General features: G+C 48.6%; 1 protein-coding gene across 4 annotated transcripts in view; it reads right to left on the minus strand.

Annotated features, from left to right (window-relative positions):
• Positions 1 to 774: 774 nt before the first annotated feature.
• Positions 775 to 19,682, minus strand: part of MAPRE2 (microtubule associated protein RP/EB family member 2) — a 153,873-nt gene continuing 134,965 nt past the window's right edge. For all 4 annotated transcript variants that reach the window (XM_066352968.1, XM_066352967.1, XM_066352966.1 and 1 more), the window contains 3 exons: positions 9,671 to 9,810; positions 3,745 to 3,903; positions 775 to 1,499 (listed from right to left, as the gene is read on the minus strand). In XM_066352968.1, the coding sequence (XP_066209065.1) occupies positions 1,425 to 1,499; positions 3,745 to 3,903; positions 9,671 to 9,810 (374 nt within the window). In that variant the 3' untranslated portion in view covers positions 775 to 1,424. The remainder of the gene's footprint in view (positions 1,500 to 3,744; positions 3,904 to 9,670; positions 9,811 to 19,682) is intronic.

Consider the following 19,682-nt stretch of genomic DNA (forward strand, 5'->3'; position numbering starts at 1 on the left):
TTATGATAATAATTCAGAAATTTATTTGAAGCTTCTCATTTACGAGGAAAGTGGGGTGGGCACACTTGTTTGCTGATTTTGTTGCACCTGCTAAGTCAAGTAACAAGTGAAGTTAGAAATCAAGGGAAATGAATGATCCAGGAAGGGAGACCATCTGTCAAAGGGAGGGGGGGGGGAAGAGGCAATGATTTGGAAAGATTCTAAGAAAATGTGCAAATCTTAGTTAAAAAAATAAGGAATGCTTTTAATTCACCAATGTTTCCTTGGTTTATGAACTGCCACGGCTTAGCGAAGGTCAGTGATGGGGCCGCAGTGTTAAAGAGGGGAAGTTCCTTGTCCCAGAAGGTGCTGGGAGTCACAGGCTATTCTGTGCTGTCATGCCAGAGTCAACACTGGACTTCAAACCATGACGCTCCCTTGGAATTGTCCTCCTATTAATAAGGCCTTCCTTCCCTTCCCAAGCGTGCGGCATGATGCAGAACCTCCTGGGTGGCACTGAGGGTGGCACACCCCTAGTGCGGGTGGCAGGGTTGGCACTGAACCCCGCACCGGAGGCAGGAGGACCTGTGTACCTATGCGGACCCCTCTGGACTGCCGATAACGGACGATGGCATCCTGGGGAGAGTGGCTGCCCACCAAAGAGGACCCTGAGAAAGAAAATAGCATGAGAACCCGGGTGGGGGTGTGCGGGCGGGGACAAGCATTAGAGGGCCAAGTTGAGATAGTTCTGAGAGACATTCACTCAAGGAAAACACCAACAACACACCGTGTGGCTGTCTAATGTGCTCATGTACGAACACTGCTGGGCCCTGCAGTCCTAGTTCTGAATCCGGTCTCTTTTTCCCTTCAGTGTTGTGACGGAGGGAGAAACTGACTCCACATTTTCCCTATGAAACAAGTCACTGTCATTATGGCTTTCATATCAAGTATCTCTTTCCCTTTGTTCCAATTTATTATTTTTACCAAATTTATGTTCAGAGGTTAGACTTGCAAACATCAAAGCACCACAAATGTGTGTGACATCTAGTGACACTGGGTTGAGAAATGCCAATATAAATACCATATATCAAATTACCATTGTTTCACACCAGGATAAAAGGGGGTGTTGGTGGTGGTAGGGGGGTGGGGAAAGTTGTTCTGGAAAGAAATGAAAAGAGCAGAACCAATCTCACGCAGCCAAGTGGTGAAGTTGAAGGTATGTGACCCCATGATCTCTCAGGCCACCACACGGCCGGCTGCTCTGTGTCCTGGCAAAGGAAATGGGGACCGAGGGCAGTGGCTGGCGTATGTATGCGACAGTGCGTTGATGTTACCGGCAGACTGGGAACAACTGGTTTCTGTTGAGCTTGAGGCCACACGTGTTCCAATGCTCCAGAAGGAAAGTTCCCACGCAAACTGGAAGCGTCCAGAGCTGCCAGGACTGGTCAGTACTCTTCCTGCTGCTGGGGCTGCTGTTCGTGGACTTGCTCCTCGGCTTCGGGCTCCTCCGGGTGGCCCTCCTGCGGGGCGGGGAGAAGCGGCAGCTGAAACGAGGCCCCGCAGTGCCCAGCCCTCGCCATGCCGGCACAGCGTCCCCAGGTGGCAGGGACTTGGGCTCAGGGACAACACACCACGCAGGCACCCCTACTCCCAGGAGCAAATGCACACAGGGAGGAGGCCTTCGCTTCCTGCTCCATCAAAGGACAACTGTCCTAGGCACAGTCATCAGACTGTGTGCACCCAACTTTCCCTTCTGTACTGGAAGGAAATCGTCACAGAACCTACTTTGTATTTTCCTACGCTCTGTAAGAGTGAACCAAACACAGTGACTGACGAGCACCAGGAGACCACGGGGGAATCCGCTGCGAGAGCAGAGCCCCGGGGCCCACAGGTGGTCACCGGACACCAACTGTCGCAACCTGAGCTGCTGTCATTCTCACCTCGTGGCATGTCTGCTTGAAGCAGACCCCTACTGTCTGTTACTCATCTGGTACAGGCTTAGACGCCAGGGAAGCGGCCTGTTGGAGAAGGTAAGGAGAGGATACTGCATGTTTCAGGACAGGACCTACTAAACCCGTTACTCGGTCGTGATGACCGATGATGCTTCCCAGTAATCCTCCTGCTCGGGTGTCTGCACCCACTGCTTTCACACTGAGAGAATGGCTTGCCGAGTCCCGTGTGTGTGGGGGGCGATGTGAAGACTAGAACGGAGGCTGAGTGTAGTCATCTGGGCAGACCCCTTCACCTCAACCCAAGAGGCAAGAGCTCCTAAGGCAGTCCTGCCTGCTATTAACTTGGAGTTGACCTGACAGTGTTCCTACACAAGGACTCCTTGTTGGGATAAGACCTGGCTCAGAGTTAGAATCAGGTTTTTCCTCCCACTGGGAGTGCAGGGCTAGAGAGAGTCCTGCATGCGCCCTGCCTCTGGGTCACAGGCCTGTCACTCAGACCCGCAGTGATGGGCATACTGCGCTGGGCGTGGCGTCAGACAAGCTTGTGAAGAGAAGAACCAGTGTATCCTGTGCTTGAAGGCGACAAAGCCCTCTCTCCATACAGAACGTGGAGCCCGTTCCCTTCGGGGGGGTGCAGACGCCCTACAAGCAGCCTCTGGTGGCATCCTTCAGGTCTGAACACGGAGAACCATATTTTGTGAGGCCATCACTGTCTCTGGGACCTGACCAGGCAGATTCTCAAGCTTCAAGTGCCACAGTCTGAGCTAATGATAACCAAGGAAGAAGTCTAAAAAGAAGATGTGGGGAAATGAAAAAAAATAAAATAAAAAAAATGGAGAGGCCCCAGATAATTTCTCATAGTTTAGGAAAATCACGTAGCTGGGATTTTAATCTTACATGGAGTAAACATCTGCCTGGTGTCAGCTGGAAGATGACAAAGGAAACTCGCCAGTGGCTTGTTCCATTCCACAGAAACACTAACACGCACGCAGCTCAACCACAGAGCCCGCACAGCACTGTAGGCATCGGGGACAGATGGGACATGGGACCCTCTTCCAGCGTCAGGTGGTTAGGTGGTGGCACTCCAACCCACAGGCCCCCCTCCCGCCCCGTACAGCACGGCCCTGGGGGAGGAGGCCCCGCCAGGCCCCACTCCCGCCCCGGCGGCTGGGGCCCTTGGTCTCTGCCCTTCACCCCACCTGTCTCCTTGCTCCTCTTCCCTCCTGGGCCTCACGCCCGCACGTCCTTCTGCACGCTCACTCATGAGGAGCGATCCGGGGGGCAGGCCCTCTGCACAGAGGAGGCCCTCTAGAAGTACTTTTTGGGAAAAGATGGTCCCACAGAGCTGGTCTGTCCTGGCAGTGAGTAACCCAGACAACCAGCTCCAAGAGAAAATCAGACAGTTCTGGGCCTGTGGAGATGCACACAGCACCCAGACCCGATTCTTCTTGCACCTCTCTGATCTTTCACGAAGAATCCTTACACACATCCTTACTGTTATTTTTGCTCCGACTTCTGAAAATCACCTGAGATCTGGCTGCCCAGGCCTGTTTTTCTCAATCAAAACCCTCCTCCACTCCCCCACCCCACGTCCACCATCTCTTCCCAGATTAATAAATGGATGCATATGTCACAGGCATGTGGCCAGTGGCTCGTGATGACAATGCTGTTTATCCCTCTGGGAATATCAAATGCCCTGGCCGAGCTGTACTTCCTGCTGTGGTCCCCGGGCAGTACCCTGAGGCACATCGATCGCAGCGCTCTGATCACGAGCGTCACTCCAGAACACAGAGCCACGGCTCCCGACACTCACGGGCTCGTCTGAGGCGTAGAGGACTTCCATTAGTCGCTGCACCAGGTTGTCGTTCTCCTGCCCCTGTTCTTGGCAGAGCAGCTCAATCTCTCTCAACTTCCCAAAGTAGAAATCCCTTTCCTTTTCCACACCTTCAAGGGCGAGTTTTAACGAATGTACCTGCAAGGGAGGAAGGGCGGAGAAGAAAACCCCCCAAATACAGCGTAAGAAGCCAGCGACCCACTCTGCCTGTGCAGAAAGCCCCAAAACACGAAAACAGACATGCGAAAAGTAACCCATGTGCAAGTCTGAGGAGAAACAAGGGGCTGTTGTCTGGAGCTTGAGCCTGGGCCAAAACGTCCAACCTCAACAGCACACCAGTCATTCCCCTCCGTCACCCGATGTTTATGAACCAGGGTCAGAGAGCGTTCTGCTGGCTCGTTCCCCCGGGTGAGTAAGCTCTCCTCTCCTGCTAACTCGGCCGGACGCCTCTTCCTCCTAGCCCATCCATCCTCCACAGGGAGGAGGCAGAGGCAGGCGGGGACATGGGCCAGGACAAGGAGAGAGCCTGTCACTGTGCTTACAAGTCTAGCTGTATTTGGAGGACACTTCTGGCTCTACATCACCTGTACTGAGTCACCCTCAGTTTTGGACCCCTTCATAAACATTCCTGAGCCAAACTGGACAGACACCCTCTACTGTGAAACTGGGTGTCCTGACTACACAGGAAGAACTGGGTGAGATGAAAAGCCTGGCTGGGTAAAACTGTTCATTTCTCTAGTTCTGGGGGTGGGGGGAGGGGAGTCAAGAAGGACAAATATCCAGTGATGGAAATGGTTGAGCTTTGGCTGATGGGCACACAACACAGTCATAAGTTCAAATGCTGTAGAAATGTTCACCTGAAACCTATGTACTCTTATTCATCAATGTCACCCCATTAAATTTAATTTCTAAATAAACAATTTTCTCTAGTTCTGGCTTTTTTTTAGAGACAGAGAGAGCGTTAGGGACAGACAGAAATGAAGAGTTGAGAAGCATTAATCAGTAGTTTTTCGTTGCGACACCTTAGTTGTTCATTGATTGCTTTCTCAATGTGCCTTGACCATGGGTCTTCGGCCTTCAGCAAACCAAGAAACCCCTTGCTAGAGCCAGTGACCTTGGGTCCAAGCTGGTGAGCTTTTGCTCAAACCAGATGAGCCCACGCTCAAGCTGGTGACCTTGGGGTCTTGAACCTGGGTCCTGGGCATCCCAGTCTGAAGCTCTATCCACTGCACCACCGCCTGGTCAGGCTAGTTCTGGCTTTGTGGAAGATTTCCACCACTCGAAAGGTAGGAAGAGATGGAAGCCCCATTCCCTCCTCCCCCTTCCTGTCCCCTGATGCTGGGTCAAGGGCCTTCAGAGGGATGCAGCGTCTCCCTGTGGTCAGAGATAGTGCTGGGAAGGGAGAAGACAAAAGGGGCAGAGTGCAAAGGACCCGCCACTCAGGCAGAAGGAACACTCACGCCCAAATGACCACGCGTTCTGGCTGAGACTCCCTCACTTTTTTTTTAACCTTTTATGCTCCTTGTATTCATGCAGAGAATGTTCTTTAAAAGGTAAGTTAAGTCCTTCCTGGCCCTCTGCAGGTGAAATTCCTTTCAGTATTGAAAAACCACCCTTCACTGCCAAAAATCACGTCTGGGATGGAGAATTTTCTTCTCTTTCTAATAACCCTGGGCCTTTGCACATACTCCTTGTCTGTCTGGAGTCAGTGACTCATTCAAACACGTACTGACCAGACACAGGGTCTGTCTTCCTTGCACTCCTGGCAAATGTCTCCATCTGTACGACTCAGGGATGCGGTCCCTCAGAGCGCCCCGCACGGACGCCCTCACGCAGCTGCTCTCCAAGCAGCAGAGCGTCAGTCTGCGAATGCTGAACTCTGACTTCTCATAACTGCCTGGATATTGGTAAAAACTGAAGGCAATCAGCAGCCCCAGTTCCAGGAAAAAGAAAACTCCCTTTATCCTAGAAATCCATTTCTGACGCACCCAACCCGCTCCCGGGGCTGGCCACACAGCCATCGGACGCCCGGCGTGGTGCTGGTGCCTGCCAGTGCCCCTCGACGAGCCAAGAGCTCAGGCTTCTGCAGATACCCAGCCCGAGTCAGGCTTTGGTGGTATTCCAGACACGTTAGGCAATAGATGCGCAGCTATAAACATTCCCTAGTAAAAACCAACAGGAGCTAAATTATATGATGGAAGATCAAGTGGCAACCGAATTCCAAGCTCATGGTCCCACTCATAAAGACCGATGCCTCCCTGCTCTTCACACGTCACGGCAGAGGCCTCCCTGTGGAGGGGGGGCTGGGAATGGGCCGCGAGCAAGGTCGGGGGAAGGGACGAGAAGGGAGAGCTCTCTTGTCCCACTTCTCCCCATAGCTAGGGTAACCAGTGTCCCCTCAGCACAGCAGGGACTCCTCCCCACTGCCTGTTTGCTAGCTCATTCTCCAGAAACTGTCCCCTAATTGTTTCAGTGATGTCTTTGTCTCCCCTGTGCCTTCTGATTCACTTCCATCACTGGAACCGTCTAGCTCGGTGGGCCTTGAACAGTATGCCATGCGAGGCTGCCTGAATAAAGGCACGAGGCAAGTCAACGCGAATTCTTCAAGTTTATGGAGCTTGTCACTTTGTCCATTACTGCTGTAATTCACTCGTCAGCCTCGCCATTCCCGGTCCTGGTGTCCTTGGCTCTAACAGTGACACCAGTGTGGCTCCCTGCAGGCTGCAGGGACAGAACGTGGAGGGAGCAGTAGCCGGTCGCCACAGAAACGAAGCCGGAAGGAGAGCTCACTCGGCAGTTGTTGCACGAAGGCTCACAATTTCGGATGTGTATGACCTTCTGAGGGACAGGGGGTGTGGAGGGCGGGCACACTTCTCCTCCAAGTGAGTGAACAAGGGGGCAGGTGGGGAGTGAAGCCTTCTGGAAGTAATGGAGGGATTATAATGAGGGGGAGGAAGACCACTGGGGTGTGCCTTTCTTTTCTCCCTCTGTCTTCTCTAGAGCGGCAATTTGGATGGAAGGTCAAGGTCTGGGTCCCCTGGGGGTGTGGGGTTCTCTGTGTGACTGGAGAGGGGGTGGGGCCGGCTGGCTGAGGCTGTAAGGGAGAGGGGGGTAGGAAGGACCTGGAGATTTCCGTGTGGTCACACTCTGGGTGGAGGGGCCGGGACCCGAGGGTGTAGAGGATGACAGGGAGGGGAGAAATCACAAACAACAATAAAGATATAAAAACAATGGGATTCCTAAAGGTAAAAGAGTTATAACCTGTGTATTTCAGACCCAGGCCTGATGCTCTTTATGTCTGCCCCACTTGCTAGCAGCCGAGGCATATGGCCCAAGACTCCTTATGGCTTTCTCAACTGTCTTTTTTTTTTTTGCATTTTTATGAAGCTGGAAACAGGGAGAGACAGTCAGACAGACTCCCGCATGCGCCCGACCGGGATTCACCCGGCACGCCCACCAGGGGCGATGCTCTGCCCACCCGGGGGCGATGCTCTGCCCATCCTGGGCGTCGCCATGTTGCGACCAGAGCCACTCTAGTGCCTGAGGCAGAGGCCACAGAGCCATCCCCAGCGCCCGGGCCATCTTTGCTCCAATGGAGCCTTGGCTGCGGGAGGGGAAGAGAGAGACAGAGAGGAAGGCGCGGCGGAGGGGTGGAGAAGCAAATGGGCCTTCTCCTGTGTGCCCTGGCCGGGAATCAAACCCGGGTTCTCCGCACACTAGGCCGACGCTCTACCGCTGAGCCAACCGGCCAGGGCCACTCAACCGTCTTTCATCCGAGGAGAGTGAGGGTGTTCTACATGGGCTCAGACTGAGACGCTGCAGGTAGTGAGAACATTCCACAGTTTCTAAATCAAAGTCCTACCCACCAATGACTTAAGGCTTCACCTTTTTCATTCAAGTGATCAGAATTATAAGGAAGCACCCTAGTAAAGCAAATACCTGCTTTTAAACTAGCTTCTTGATTGCAAATATAATTACCTCAAAAACCATTTCCAGCCTCTTGATGGTTCATCAAGAGTCAGATTAATCATAGGAATGACCCAGTAGTGAGTGGCCAGAAATAGCTAGAGGACCTCAAATAAAGGCTCTTGTTCCTGTGGTGAGAGGAGACAGAATAAAAGTCCTTCTTCCTAACCTAGGTTGTGATTAGATGGCTTTTGCAGTGGGCCCCTCTCTAATAATGATTTTATTACTTTTAAAACTATTTATGAACACCTAAACTCAAGACATCTCAATTTCCTATCGTCAGCTCAGCCCTAGGTAAGCAACCATCTACATCAGGGGTCCCCAAACTTTTTACACAGGGGGCCAGTTCACTGTCCCCTCAGACCGTTGGAGGGCCGGACTATAAAAAAAACTATGAACAAATCCCTAGGCACACTGCACATATCTTATTTTAAAGTAAAAAAAAAAAAACGGAAACAAATACAATATTTAAAATAAAGAACAAGTAAATTTAAATCAACAAACTGACCAGTATTTCAATGGGAACTATGGGCCTGCTTTTGGCTAATGAGATGGTCAATGTCTGGTTCCATATTTGTCACTGCTAGCCGTAACAGGTGATATGACGTGCTTCCGGAGCCATGATGCAGGCATCCCACATCACCGGAAGTAGTACTGTACGTAGCCATGCTGCGCTTTGTGGCGCCACCACATACAGGACTCCAGGAGCACAGGATGAGGATGGATCCTGTGCTCCTCTCACTGACCACCAATGAAAGAGGTGCCCCTATCGGAGGTACAGCGGGGGCCGAATAAATGGCCTCAGGGGGCCGCATGTGGCCCGCGGGCCGTAGTTTGGGGACCCCTGATCTACATGCTGCTGTCTTAATATGGGCAAAGTACATATTTTGTTCGAAATGAAGTTCTAAACGCTAACTTAAAAAAAATGCAATGTATGCTATTGTTAGCTAGAAAGCATACCTAAACTTTTATACAGAAATTTCAAAGGCAATAGAGCTAGATTTATTGTAATCGTGAGGAATATGGGGTAGAAAGGAAAGTTCTACGTAAAAGACACTGGACTTTCTGATCACCCCATTATTGGTTTCAGTACCGCTGTGGTAACAAATTTTGGCTGTTTTGGGAAGTATTAGGGTTTCTGCTTTTGATTGCATAATGACCAACCCCGAACACTTGCTGTCTGTAAGTTCTACGAGGGGAAGGAAGGTTACCATTATGTGAGCATCGAGCACAGCGTCTGTCACACAGAACAAGCCTAACAACTCTCTGACAGCTCGAAGAAAAGGAAGGCGGAAGGGAGACAAACCCGAAAGCCTTTAACACGATCTAGACTGAGCAGAAGTGGGCAGACAGACCATGGTCTAGACCAGTGGGCCCCAACCTCTTTTGGGCCATGGACCGGTTTAATGTCAGAAAATATTTTCACGGACCAGCCTTTAGGGTGGGACGGATAAATGTATCACGTGACCAAGACAGGCATTAAGAGTGAGTCTTAGACGGATGTAACAGGGAATCTGGTCATTTTTAAAAAATAAAACATCGTTCAGACTTAAATATAAATAAAATGGAAATAATGTAAGTTATTTATCCTTTCTCTGTGGACCGGTACCAAATGGCCGGGGGTTGGGGACCACTGGTCTAGACTGGAGCTCATGACAGGCACTCAGGTTCACGGAGGGAGAGGTTGGCCTGCAAGCCTGCATTTACCTGGGGACTGAGTCATCTGTCCTCCTATCTTAACGTAGCTTTGAGACTTGTGACTAACATCTTTTATTCATAATGGGCCATGGGTTTTATCTGCCCTAACAATTTCTTTTATTCTTACGTGCGTGCAACCCCCGTGCTGCCTCACCTTCCTCTCCGTGGGCCTACAGGGGTTGGTGCCCAGTCCCCTCCCACTGCCGCTGCTCCCAGACACAGGCCCAGGGAGGAGAGTTACCTGCTCATTAAGCTGTATGACCTGTGTTTCCAGATCTTTATCAGATCTGGACGCTGAGCCGCTGGACGAAGCCCTTTTGGCTGAAGAGGGACGAGAAGATGTGGACCCTGGCTTAGATGCTGGACTTGATTTTGCTGCACCTGAAAATAACCAGAATAAAGGATCAACAATGGCAACATTACAAATGCTTTTTAGACAGACAGCAAATGCGTGACAAAGTTTGCTAAAACGTGTACAAGACAATGGCAGCGATTCCTCCCTACAGCAGGGGTAGCACAGATTCACGTAGGAACAGTGCCCGAGAAGATGCCAGTGTCATCTTGGGCAATTTATGTAACCTTTCAGAGCACTTCTTTCTCCCTCAAATAACATGAGATTAACGCAGTTGTCCCTTCTGTCTCAGAGGGATAAGAGTAACACATATAAAGGGATTTAAAGTTTTTTTTTTCCTAAGAGGAGAAGTTTTCAGATCAGCTTAAAGCAGTACCATAGTTGAGTTTCTAACGAACAAGAAAAAAGACCTTATTCTATATTAATACTTTAGAAGAGATATTAATGCAAGTGTTATGTTTTTTTCTTTTTTAATATATTTCCTGGCTTTAGTCACTGAAAGAGCCTGGGAACAATGGTATCTCTACGGCAATGAGCATTCCTGGTGTCCAAGTTCTGGTTTCTAAATTTTATTCTGCAATAAAAGAGTTACTTGAGAAATGGCTGATTCCGGGCCTGGTGCAGGGAAAGTGCAAGGTGAGCCTGGGATACTCTGTGTCAAAGGCAAGGATGTGCTTAAGGATTAGTGTCAAAGGATACGGGGACCAGGCTGAAGGGGCTCCCAACCAGCCACACTTGGGACAGTCTACACCCCAAAAATAAGTAAATACATAAAGGTTGTATTGTAATGCACTGATTAAACAAAAGTGTAGTCTATAATTATGGGGAGTGGGGAGGAAGAAGAAATGTTAGAACTAGAAAAATCACAATTTTGCAACACTGACTCAGGAAAGGCTCTAAAACATTAAGCAATGTTTTTGGGTAATAAGAAATTCGTATGTTTCAAGGTATTGCCCTATAAATTACTTATTATACAGGGAAAAAATACGCCTTTACAATGGGGAGATCTGGGAACTAGCACCCTGACCAAGTGCTTCAACAGCATCGCTAGTAATACTATAAATTGAAAAAAAAAAAAAAAAAAGCCGCTGATTCCAGGTAAGAGCTCCCCTACTTGGAGTTTAGCTTACGATAAGCTCTCTCACTAGCCAGAACATGGCACAGACATATGAAATGACCTCAGCAGCCAAAACAGAAAGTACAAGGTAAACGCACTTCACGGATTGGGAGGTTTGGGGTCATTTACTAGGGGCCTACCCCTCCCTTTCACTGAACACTGTTCTGACTAGGCGGCGTCTTAGCCTGGTGGAGGGAGGTGCTCCTCCAGTGTGCTCCCATTGGCTCAATTCTCCACCACAATCCCCAAACTCTGCTTCTTCTAGAAGGTTCTTGGAGTGTAAGGAACAGGTCATATTCAGCTTTGTAAGCCCAGTGATGAACACTTATTGGTTGAAGGAACAAATGTTGAAGTAACTACACGAACAAGTGAATTAAACATGGTTATATAGTTTACAATTTTATAGTTTATTCCCAACTTTATCAGTACCAACAGATTAGAAAGAGGTTATAAAGGCTAAGTGTGCTGATGGCAGTTAACAAATTTCAAACCCTCACTTAATTACAAAGTAGGAAACAAGAAGACTGAAATTTAGACTTGCATGTCTTCATGGGGCCTAGAGTCACTGGTTATAGATGCAGTCATATACACCCTCAGAAGCGTTGACAGCATCATACCCTAATATATTTTAAAATCAGAATGATTAAATTGCAAATGGTTTAAAACAATTTTGAGTATTAAAAGAGTAACTCTTCAGTGACCTGGAAATCTCATCTATGCAAGAGAACTTCCTGAGAATTATAGAGAGCTGCCATTCTGCTTTAGTTGTGATTCACACACAGTGGCGAGGATCTTCATCTCTGCAGAAGCCCATACAAGACACTCCCGGAGCACCACATCCATGCCCCTTGGCCAGGTTTGCTAAGTAGAGGTCAAGCCAACAGGGAGAGAAAACAGTGTTTTCTTTCAACAACCAACAGGAGGAGAGGCGGGGTGAGAACATGCTGACCTGACAAAGACCCTTTTCCGAGGGAAGCCACTCGCCAGCCTAGCTGGGGAGGCAGCTTTTGAAAAATCAAGTTATTTCAGATCTTTTTGTAAGTGCTGCACCATACTTTAATATAAAGACCGCCCAACAGAACGCAGATCAAAGGCTGTCTGTGATCAGCACATCTCATTTACTAAAGACATACTAATCAAGTGCCGACGTTGAGCCACGTAGTGGCGATCCCTGCTCTCCAGGAGCTCATGGTTTCGTAGGAGGGAAAGCCATCTAAGAGTCCCCAGGCATGGCCATGTCCAGTGTTCTAGACTACGTGACCGAAGACTGTGATGCAGGCGCTATTTCCTCTGCCTGAAACACTCCTTCTCCTCCCCTCCTTTCTGTGACCAAGTCTACCACCCTTTAGGTCTCAGCTTAGCTGTCCCTGCTCTGGGAGGCGGCAGCGTCTCCACAGCCTTCCTCACAGCACCTATCAGCTGCAATGAATGGTATATAGTACCGCCTCCTTATCCACGGGTCCACTTGCTGCAGGGACCTGTGGTCAACTGCTGTCTGAAATATTAAATGGAAAATTCCGGAAACAATTCAGAAGTTTTAAATTGCATGCTGATTGAGCAGCATGATGAAGTTGTGCACCATCCCACTCGGTCGCCTCTGGGATGTGAATCCTTCCTTTGTCCTGTGTCCCCACGCTGCATACACTATCCACCTGTTAGTCACTTAGTAGCCACGCTGGTTATGTGATCGACTGTCATGGTACCTATGTTCAATGACTGTTGTGGTATCTATGTTCAAGTAACCCTTATTTTAATACCACAGTCACATAACTTTTACTACAGTATATTGTTATAATTGTTCTACTTTATCATTTATCTTTCACTGTCCTTAATTGATAAATTAAACTTGGTAGTAGGTATGTATGTATAGGAAAAACATAGTATATACAGGGCTCAGTACTGCCCATGGTTTCAGGGGGTCTTGGGACATATCCCCCAGGTACGAGGGACTACTGCAGTTACTTACCGCCTACTTCTCCCGTTGGATCAACTCTACAGGGTGGGAGTTTCTGCTTGGTTCACCACTTTGTGTTCCCACGCCAATCGCAGTGCCTGACCCAGACAAGACGCTCAGAAAAGTTTTTATAATTCACGGGACAACTCCTAGGAGAGGCATCTACCCACAGTGGAGCTACCAGGGAAAGCTTGGGGAGCTGGTGCTGACGTCCAAGTCACTGACAGAGCCTGCACTACACAAAGGTGACCGAATAGAAGTCACCGCCTCTCAGAATGAGCTCTCTTACTTGGTGTCCTTTCAAGATCACCTTCTGTTATTACTTAGGCCCTTTATCTATGGAATCAGGACAACAGTTCAAGAGGATAGATTCAGTCAGGAAATGGTTAACTCTAAGTAGGGAGGAGCAAGGTGGTTTGGGCCAGGCTGTCCAAGTCTTGGCCATGTTCACTGGCCTCTTCTGAAGGAAACAGCCCTGCAGAAGGGACTTCCCCTGGGAGCACGTGACCCAAGCCCAACCAGGGGCAGTCCTCCCTAAGCAGGTCAGCAACTATGACACGACTGATTCTGACAAATGGGCTAGTTCACCGGACACACTCATGTTCTTATACTTTCTGCCTTATCCAGCCTCACGTAAACTATAAGACAAACACTGAAGGGATAGAAAACAGGGCTACCACCAATTATATTTTCAGGACATCTTCAGTGAAGCCTGGGAAAAAAGCGGAGCTGTCTGATACGAAGTGAAAGCAGAAAGGGTCCTGGCAAGCCAAAGCCCTGTGCACGGCCACGTGGGGCAGGGGGCTATAAGTCAGCAGAGGAAGCTGCCGCGGGCGGCACACCCGAGTGCCCCGTGGCGGGCCCACACTGCTGCAGCGTCTGCCGGCAGGGACTGCTCCCAGCTCCAAACACACGGGGTCTCACAGACCCAGTGTTTTCTTGAGGAAACATCTCTTGCTATTGACAGAGCCCAACTTCAAGATGCTTGTGGGGGTCTGTTTCACCAAACTGGTTCAGTCAGCCGTAACAATGGCATCCATTTCATGATCCTGTGGAAGACGAGGCTCAGGAGCCCAGGGGTTTCACCCTGGCCCCCCAAGGCCGCGGCAGAGCAATGTGAGATCAGAAAGAGGAAGGCCACGAGTGTCAGTGTGGCGTCCTCTGCTGCGGCAGCAGGGATGGCGGGAAGCAGGGCTAGTGGGAAGGCCACTTCTTGCCCCAAGAGGAATCAAAGGGTATCTTCTGCCCCACCCGACAAAGGGTATCTTCTGCCCCAGTCCCTAACTGGGGTACAGTGTAGGCTGAAGAAAGCAAGGAATGGAGGACGAATTTGGAAAATTTAATAATAGATCTATTAGTAATTAGGATTTGAAAATTAAAATTAGAGGGATTTTGAAATTCTGATTCAAGTTTGGAAAGAAACTGATAATAGAGGGAAGCAGACATCTGATGACTGTGGCTCAGAGCCTAGTGCTGGCTAGCTGGACATTTATACCTGTGAATGAATAAATGCGAGGACATCAAAGAACAGCAAAGACATGGGGTAGCTTCAGAAGTTTAGAGTTTTAAAAACCAGGCAATCAAGGGTTAAACCTAAAAAGCTCATTTTAAAAAAGATGTAATGTAAGCTCTTCACATCATCACAGATATATTTGATATGGAAGTGATTGACCCTTCCCAGCTATCACACGGTTAACATCCAGTAAGAAGTACTAAAATTTATGAATATAAAGATGAAATCATTTCTTCATTATGTTTAATGATTTCATGGTTTTTTTAAGAATAGAAAATATCCTGCAACATATTACCCTCATTATACAGTTAAGAATTATGTTTTTGTTTTGTTTTTTTTTTGCTTTAAAAATCTTACTGTCTTCTTTCACTTCTCTGAAGTGTAGTGTAGCCAGCTTCTGGGGGTGCCAAATACTCTTTTCTTACTTACCTGGGCTACTATAAGGATATTATCAGAAAATTGTAGTTATCAATGTCAGTATATTTAACAGTGATATAATATTTTCATGTAAGCTACCATTTGTAGTCCACCTTTGTAAAGTGACCCAATAATGTCACTGATTGCATTCAAGCCCAGTGTGAGATACCACGGCCCTCAAGAGCTGCCTTCCTGCCTTCTAGAGCGCCCCAGTCCGTCCTGATCTCACTGCGCTCCCCTGCCACTTGGCTCAATGAAGCACACGGGAAAACACTTACAAAGGCAGTGCAGCCGCTGTGGCTGTAACACAGCTTTAGATTTTTTTTTCTTGCAGCTATCAAACATTGCAATTTCTTTCAAGTTGCGTTTGATGATGTCCTGAGAACATAATTAGTGGTCACCCTGCTTTACAAGAAATCATTTTTCCCTGAAGCTTTTCTTTCCCTCCCTAATTTTCCCTTTCAAAATAAGGAGTTTCAGAAGCAGGAAAATAGACATAAATTCTGTACAAGTCCCTGTAATTCTGACTTTACTCACTGGATATGGACATGACTTACAATGCTAGGCTTTGAGCGTTGCGTCTTAATTAATGCCTTTAAGATTTGGGGTGTAAATATGACTCTAAGACGTTTTAACGATAGTAAAAAGCAACGAGTGGCCTGATTCATTGCCTCAGGGAAGCCAGAGCATCATTGTGTTTAATGTCAATAATTAGTAGCTTGTGTGGTGTCTATGGAAAACGCAACAACATTTTGGGCACACAAGGCGCAATGAATTCAAAATGATGAAGTAAATAAAAGCATTGTATTTGGCTTATCCTTCATGGCCAGTGCACTGACGGAATTCAGAAATTCTTCTCACATAATCTGCCGTATTCCGTCTGCCAAAATCATAAACAGAAAAGCTAAAAATATGACATTAATACTGTTGACAAGAACCACAGAGACATTAAAAACATGTGCACACACGCGCACACACACTCAGGAAGTAATCACTCTCCTTTTCACCCCCTACTTTGAGAGAATATTCCCTTTATCCCTGGGTCTCCACTCAATTCAAAACCCCTGAGAGGCAGGGCGTGGCAAAATGGGTGAAGGTAGTCAAAGGTACAAACTTCCAGTTATGAAATGAACGAGTCCTGGGGATGTAATACACAGCACAGTGACTGGAGTAATACTCTACTGCATATCTGAAAGTTACTAGCAGAGCAGATCTGAAAGTTCTCATCACAACAAAATACTGTAACTCTGTGTGGTGATGGGTGTTACCTAGACTTACTGTGATGATCAGTTTGCAACACATACAAATACTGAGTCACTGAGTAGTATACCTAAAGTATTACGTGTCAATTATAGCTCAATAAAAACAAAACCACACAGGAAATACATCGCATTTACTGTGCTGAGTTGTTTGTGGATAGTTCTGATGTTACTTCCTTGTCCCTTTTACCTTGGTAAACAGATTTTATTTTTCAACTGAGATAATGAGCTTTGTTGAATAACTTAGTAGATAAAGCCGTGCTGGGGGCCAGAGGATGGGGCTGGACTGATGAGAAAATTCCCGCAGAAGAGGGTCTTCTGAGTGACCCCACCCACACCAGAACCATCCCAACTGCAACATGACGCCAGTTCTGATCACTGTACATTCAAGATCCAAGTCTTTCCACCAGAAGTGGCTCCACCCTTACTTTGTAAATTCTGTAATTTGCTCTGAGGGCACCTGTAAGGCCAGGGGCCGCTGCTGTGGCCATGCAGGTTCTCACCAGATTCGGGCAGATGGTAAAGGAATTGTGGAGCCAGAAGATGGTGGGCCATTCTGTTTATTAAAGTCTCATAATGGTGGATGGGCAAACAGGCAGGGAAGACGCTTCCCTCTCTCTCAGGGCTCCCAAGGCCCTCAGCACTCCAGACTCAGCTGGACTCATAGGCCCCCCACCAGTCTCAGCAGGGCTCCCAATCAACTCCTATTCTCTCTGTGCTCTCCAGCAAAACAGGTGGGGTGGGGCCCTTCTCCAGCAAACACCAGCAAACAATCACCCCTCCCAAGCAGGAAGGCAACCTGCAATTTGCAATCTGCCACCCTGAGGGCAATCACCAGCAGCCTTCCATAGACTATGCACACATGGTGCTGCCCCAATACAAGCAAGCAAACTTAAATTGAGATTCATGGATATATAATAGATAAGAGTGCAGTAGTTACCAGGGGGAGAGGAAGGGAAGGGAGGAACGGAAGGGGTGGGGGTGGGGAGGGGCATAAAGAAAACCAAATAAAAGGTCAAGGAGGATAATCTGACTTTGGGTGATGGGTATACAATATAATCAAATGTCAAAATGATCTGGAGATGTTTTCTCTAAATCTATGTACTCTAGTTGATCGTCACACCATTAAAATTGTCTAAATAAAATTATAAAATTAAAAAAAAATTTTTTTCTTTTTTTTGTATTTTTATGAAGTGAGAAGCTGGGAGGCAGAGAGACAGACTCCTGCATGCACCTGGTGGGGATCCACCTGGCATGCCCACCAGGGGGCGATGCTCTCCCCATCTGGGGCATTGCTCCACTGCAATCAGATCCATTCTATTGCCTGAGGCAGAGGCCATGGAGCCATCCTCAGTGCCCGGGCCAACTTTGCTCCAATGAAGCCTTGGCTGCAGGAGGGGAAGAGAGAGATAGAGAGGAAGGAGAAGGGGAAGGGTGAAGCAGATGTACACTTCTCCTGTGTGCCCTGGCCAGGAATCAAACCCGGGACTTCCACACATTGGGCCAACACTTTACCACTGAGTCAACCAGTCAGGGTTTACCCAACAGCACCCTCCCCCCACAAACCCCCCCAAACATTCCCCCACCTTGGTGGCTAGATCAAATGAACTTGAATGGGATTCCACGATGCCCTGATTCATGGGATCATTAGAGGCTAGTTCTTTTACTCTGAGATTAGTTCACAGCCTTTAGGGCCTCTGTCCCACTAGTCTAACTAGTGACAGAGTTTGGATCTTGCTTTTTGATACTTCAGTGTCAGCTCATAAAGGTGGGCAGGATTCCCTTTGGAGCAGCTTGGGGAACTCTATACAGCTGAGCACAAAGCAGGTCATCCTCGTGGGCAGCCGTCCTCTTGCCCTGCAGCCAGTGGCCTTCATGGGAACCCTGGCTCTGCCGCCTGCTGGGTGTGGCGTTTGCTGCCACCTGGACTTACGTTTAGGAGGAACAGCAGTGCCCACTTCCCAGATCTGGGGCGAGTACACGAGTTAACAGATGGAAAGCTCTGCCATGAGAGCTTGGCATGCAGGAAGTGCTCAGTAAATGTTAGCGTACATTATTATTACTCAGCACATGAGACCTGACTCAACTAATGACGAAAAAGTACACAGATTTCCCATTCCTAGACACTAGCAAAATAAAAACTAATGCTGAAATAATAAGAAAATAAAACTCATTTCATTAAAAAAATCTTTACAAAAATTTATTAACTAATAACCTACCAGCGGGCTCCAGGGCATGGGCTCCCCGCATCCCACGCACTCTCTGTCGTGCAAGTGGGTGTGCTGCTGCCCAGGGCCCTGTGCTGCCGTTCCGGTTACCCAGATCCACCCAGCCAAATGGCAGATGTTCACTGGACCCCTCCTGCCTACCTGGCAAACTGCAGGCACTTGGCTAAAACAATGAACAAAACAAGAAGATGCCTGTCCTTGTGGAATTTCCATTCTAATGGGGGTTATTAAATAGTAACTGACCTAAATAAATAATAAATTAGTAACTGACCTAGTAAACTCGAAGGTTAATGCCACAGAAAAGAGGGGTGGACAGGTGCCAGTTTAAAATAGGAATGTCAGGGAAGGCCTGAATGTCCCCTACGGGTCATCTATAGTCTCAGCTCTTCCCTGAGACCCACAGGACTTCCAGGGATCACACTCAGCCCGAGCCCACTAGTGGGACAGGGGGTCAAGTCAGATTAGTGCAAAGACCTGAGCAAGGTGAGGAAGCTGGCCATCTGGGCACCAGAAGCAGTGTGTCCGGGCAGCGGGCAGGCCGACTGCCTGGCCTGGTCCAGAGCCCAGCGGGTGCTAGAGCAGAGCACACCCTAGGTACTGCGGGAGGACAGGTCTGAGAGGGCCGCGGGCAGGCAGCGTGGGGGCCAGAACCCAGAGCAGGCGACACCAGACGTGGGTCAGCAGGCAGGAGACCCTGCAGTCATTCCCCTGGGGATGAGCAGTGAGCGCTCAACACAGTTTTGTTTTTGGTAAAGCACCATTTAGAACACCCTCTTACGTATCCTAGTGAGCAGCACCAAATGTCCAGCCGTTTTACACAACCTACATTTTGTAACATCAACAGCCAGCAAAGACCTTCTGTGATCAATAGCACCAGCTATGGATTCCAAGGAGAGGCCTGAAGGAAAAGCTGGCAGTGACAAGAACTGAGTCAGCCAGTGTCCCTCCCAATCCACTGCTCAAGGGTCATTACACAAGTGTTGTAACTAGCTGTCCCGACAGCAAGCCAGTGAGCTACACTGGAAGTCAGGGGCCAGCGAGGGCGTGGCTGCCGCTGCACCGGGAGCTGGAGATGCCGGAGGGCTCCCCCTCCTGACCAGCGGTCCCAGAGCCTGCCCCTGTGATGCCCAAGAGGGCCCGACTCCAGTGCGCATGTCCGGCCAGTGTGAGCATCTGAGACTCAGTTACTTCCGCCCTGGTTACCGTCCCTGCTGAAGATGATGTGTGTATTTTTAGCCATCATGTGACCCGCCAGTATTTTCCAGGCTCCACTTGAGTCACTCTGGTTTCAGAGTATTTTTCATAGGGGGAAAAATGTAGGAAAGAACTCCTCATCTTAAAATGGTTCAAGTATTAAAAATTCTAACTTTTAAACAGCTATTTGAACATGGTGTATATTGTATTTCTTTTGAT

This window comes from Saccopteryx leptura, chromosome 11 (genome assembly GCF_036850995.1).
Source record: "Saccopteryx leptura isolate mSacLep1 chromosome 11, mSacLep1_pri_phased_curated, whole genome shotgun sequence".
NCBI classification, from domain to species: Eukaryota; Metazoa; Chordata; class Mammalia; order Chiroptera; family Emballonuridae; genus Saccopteryx; species Saccopteryx leptura.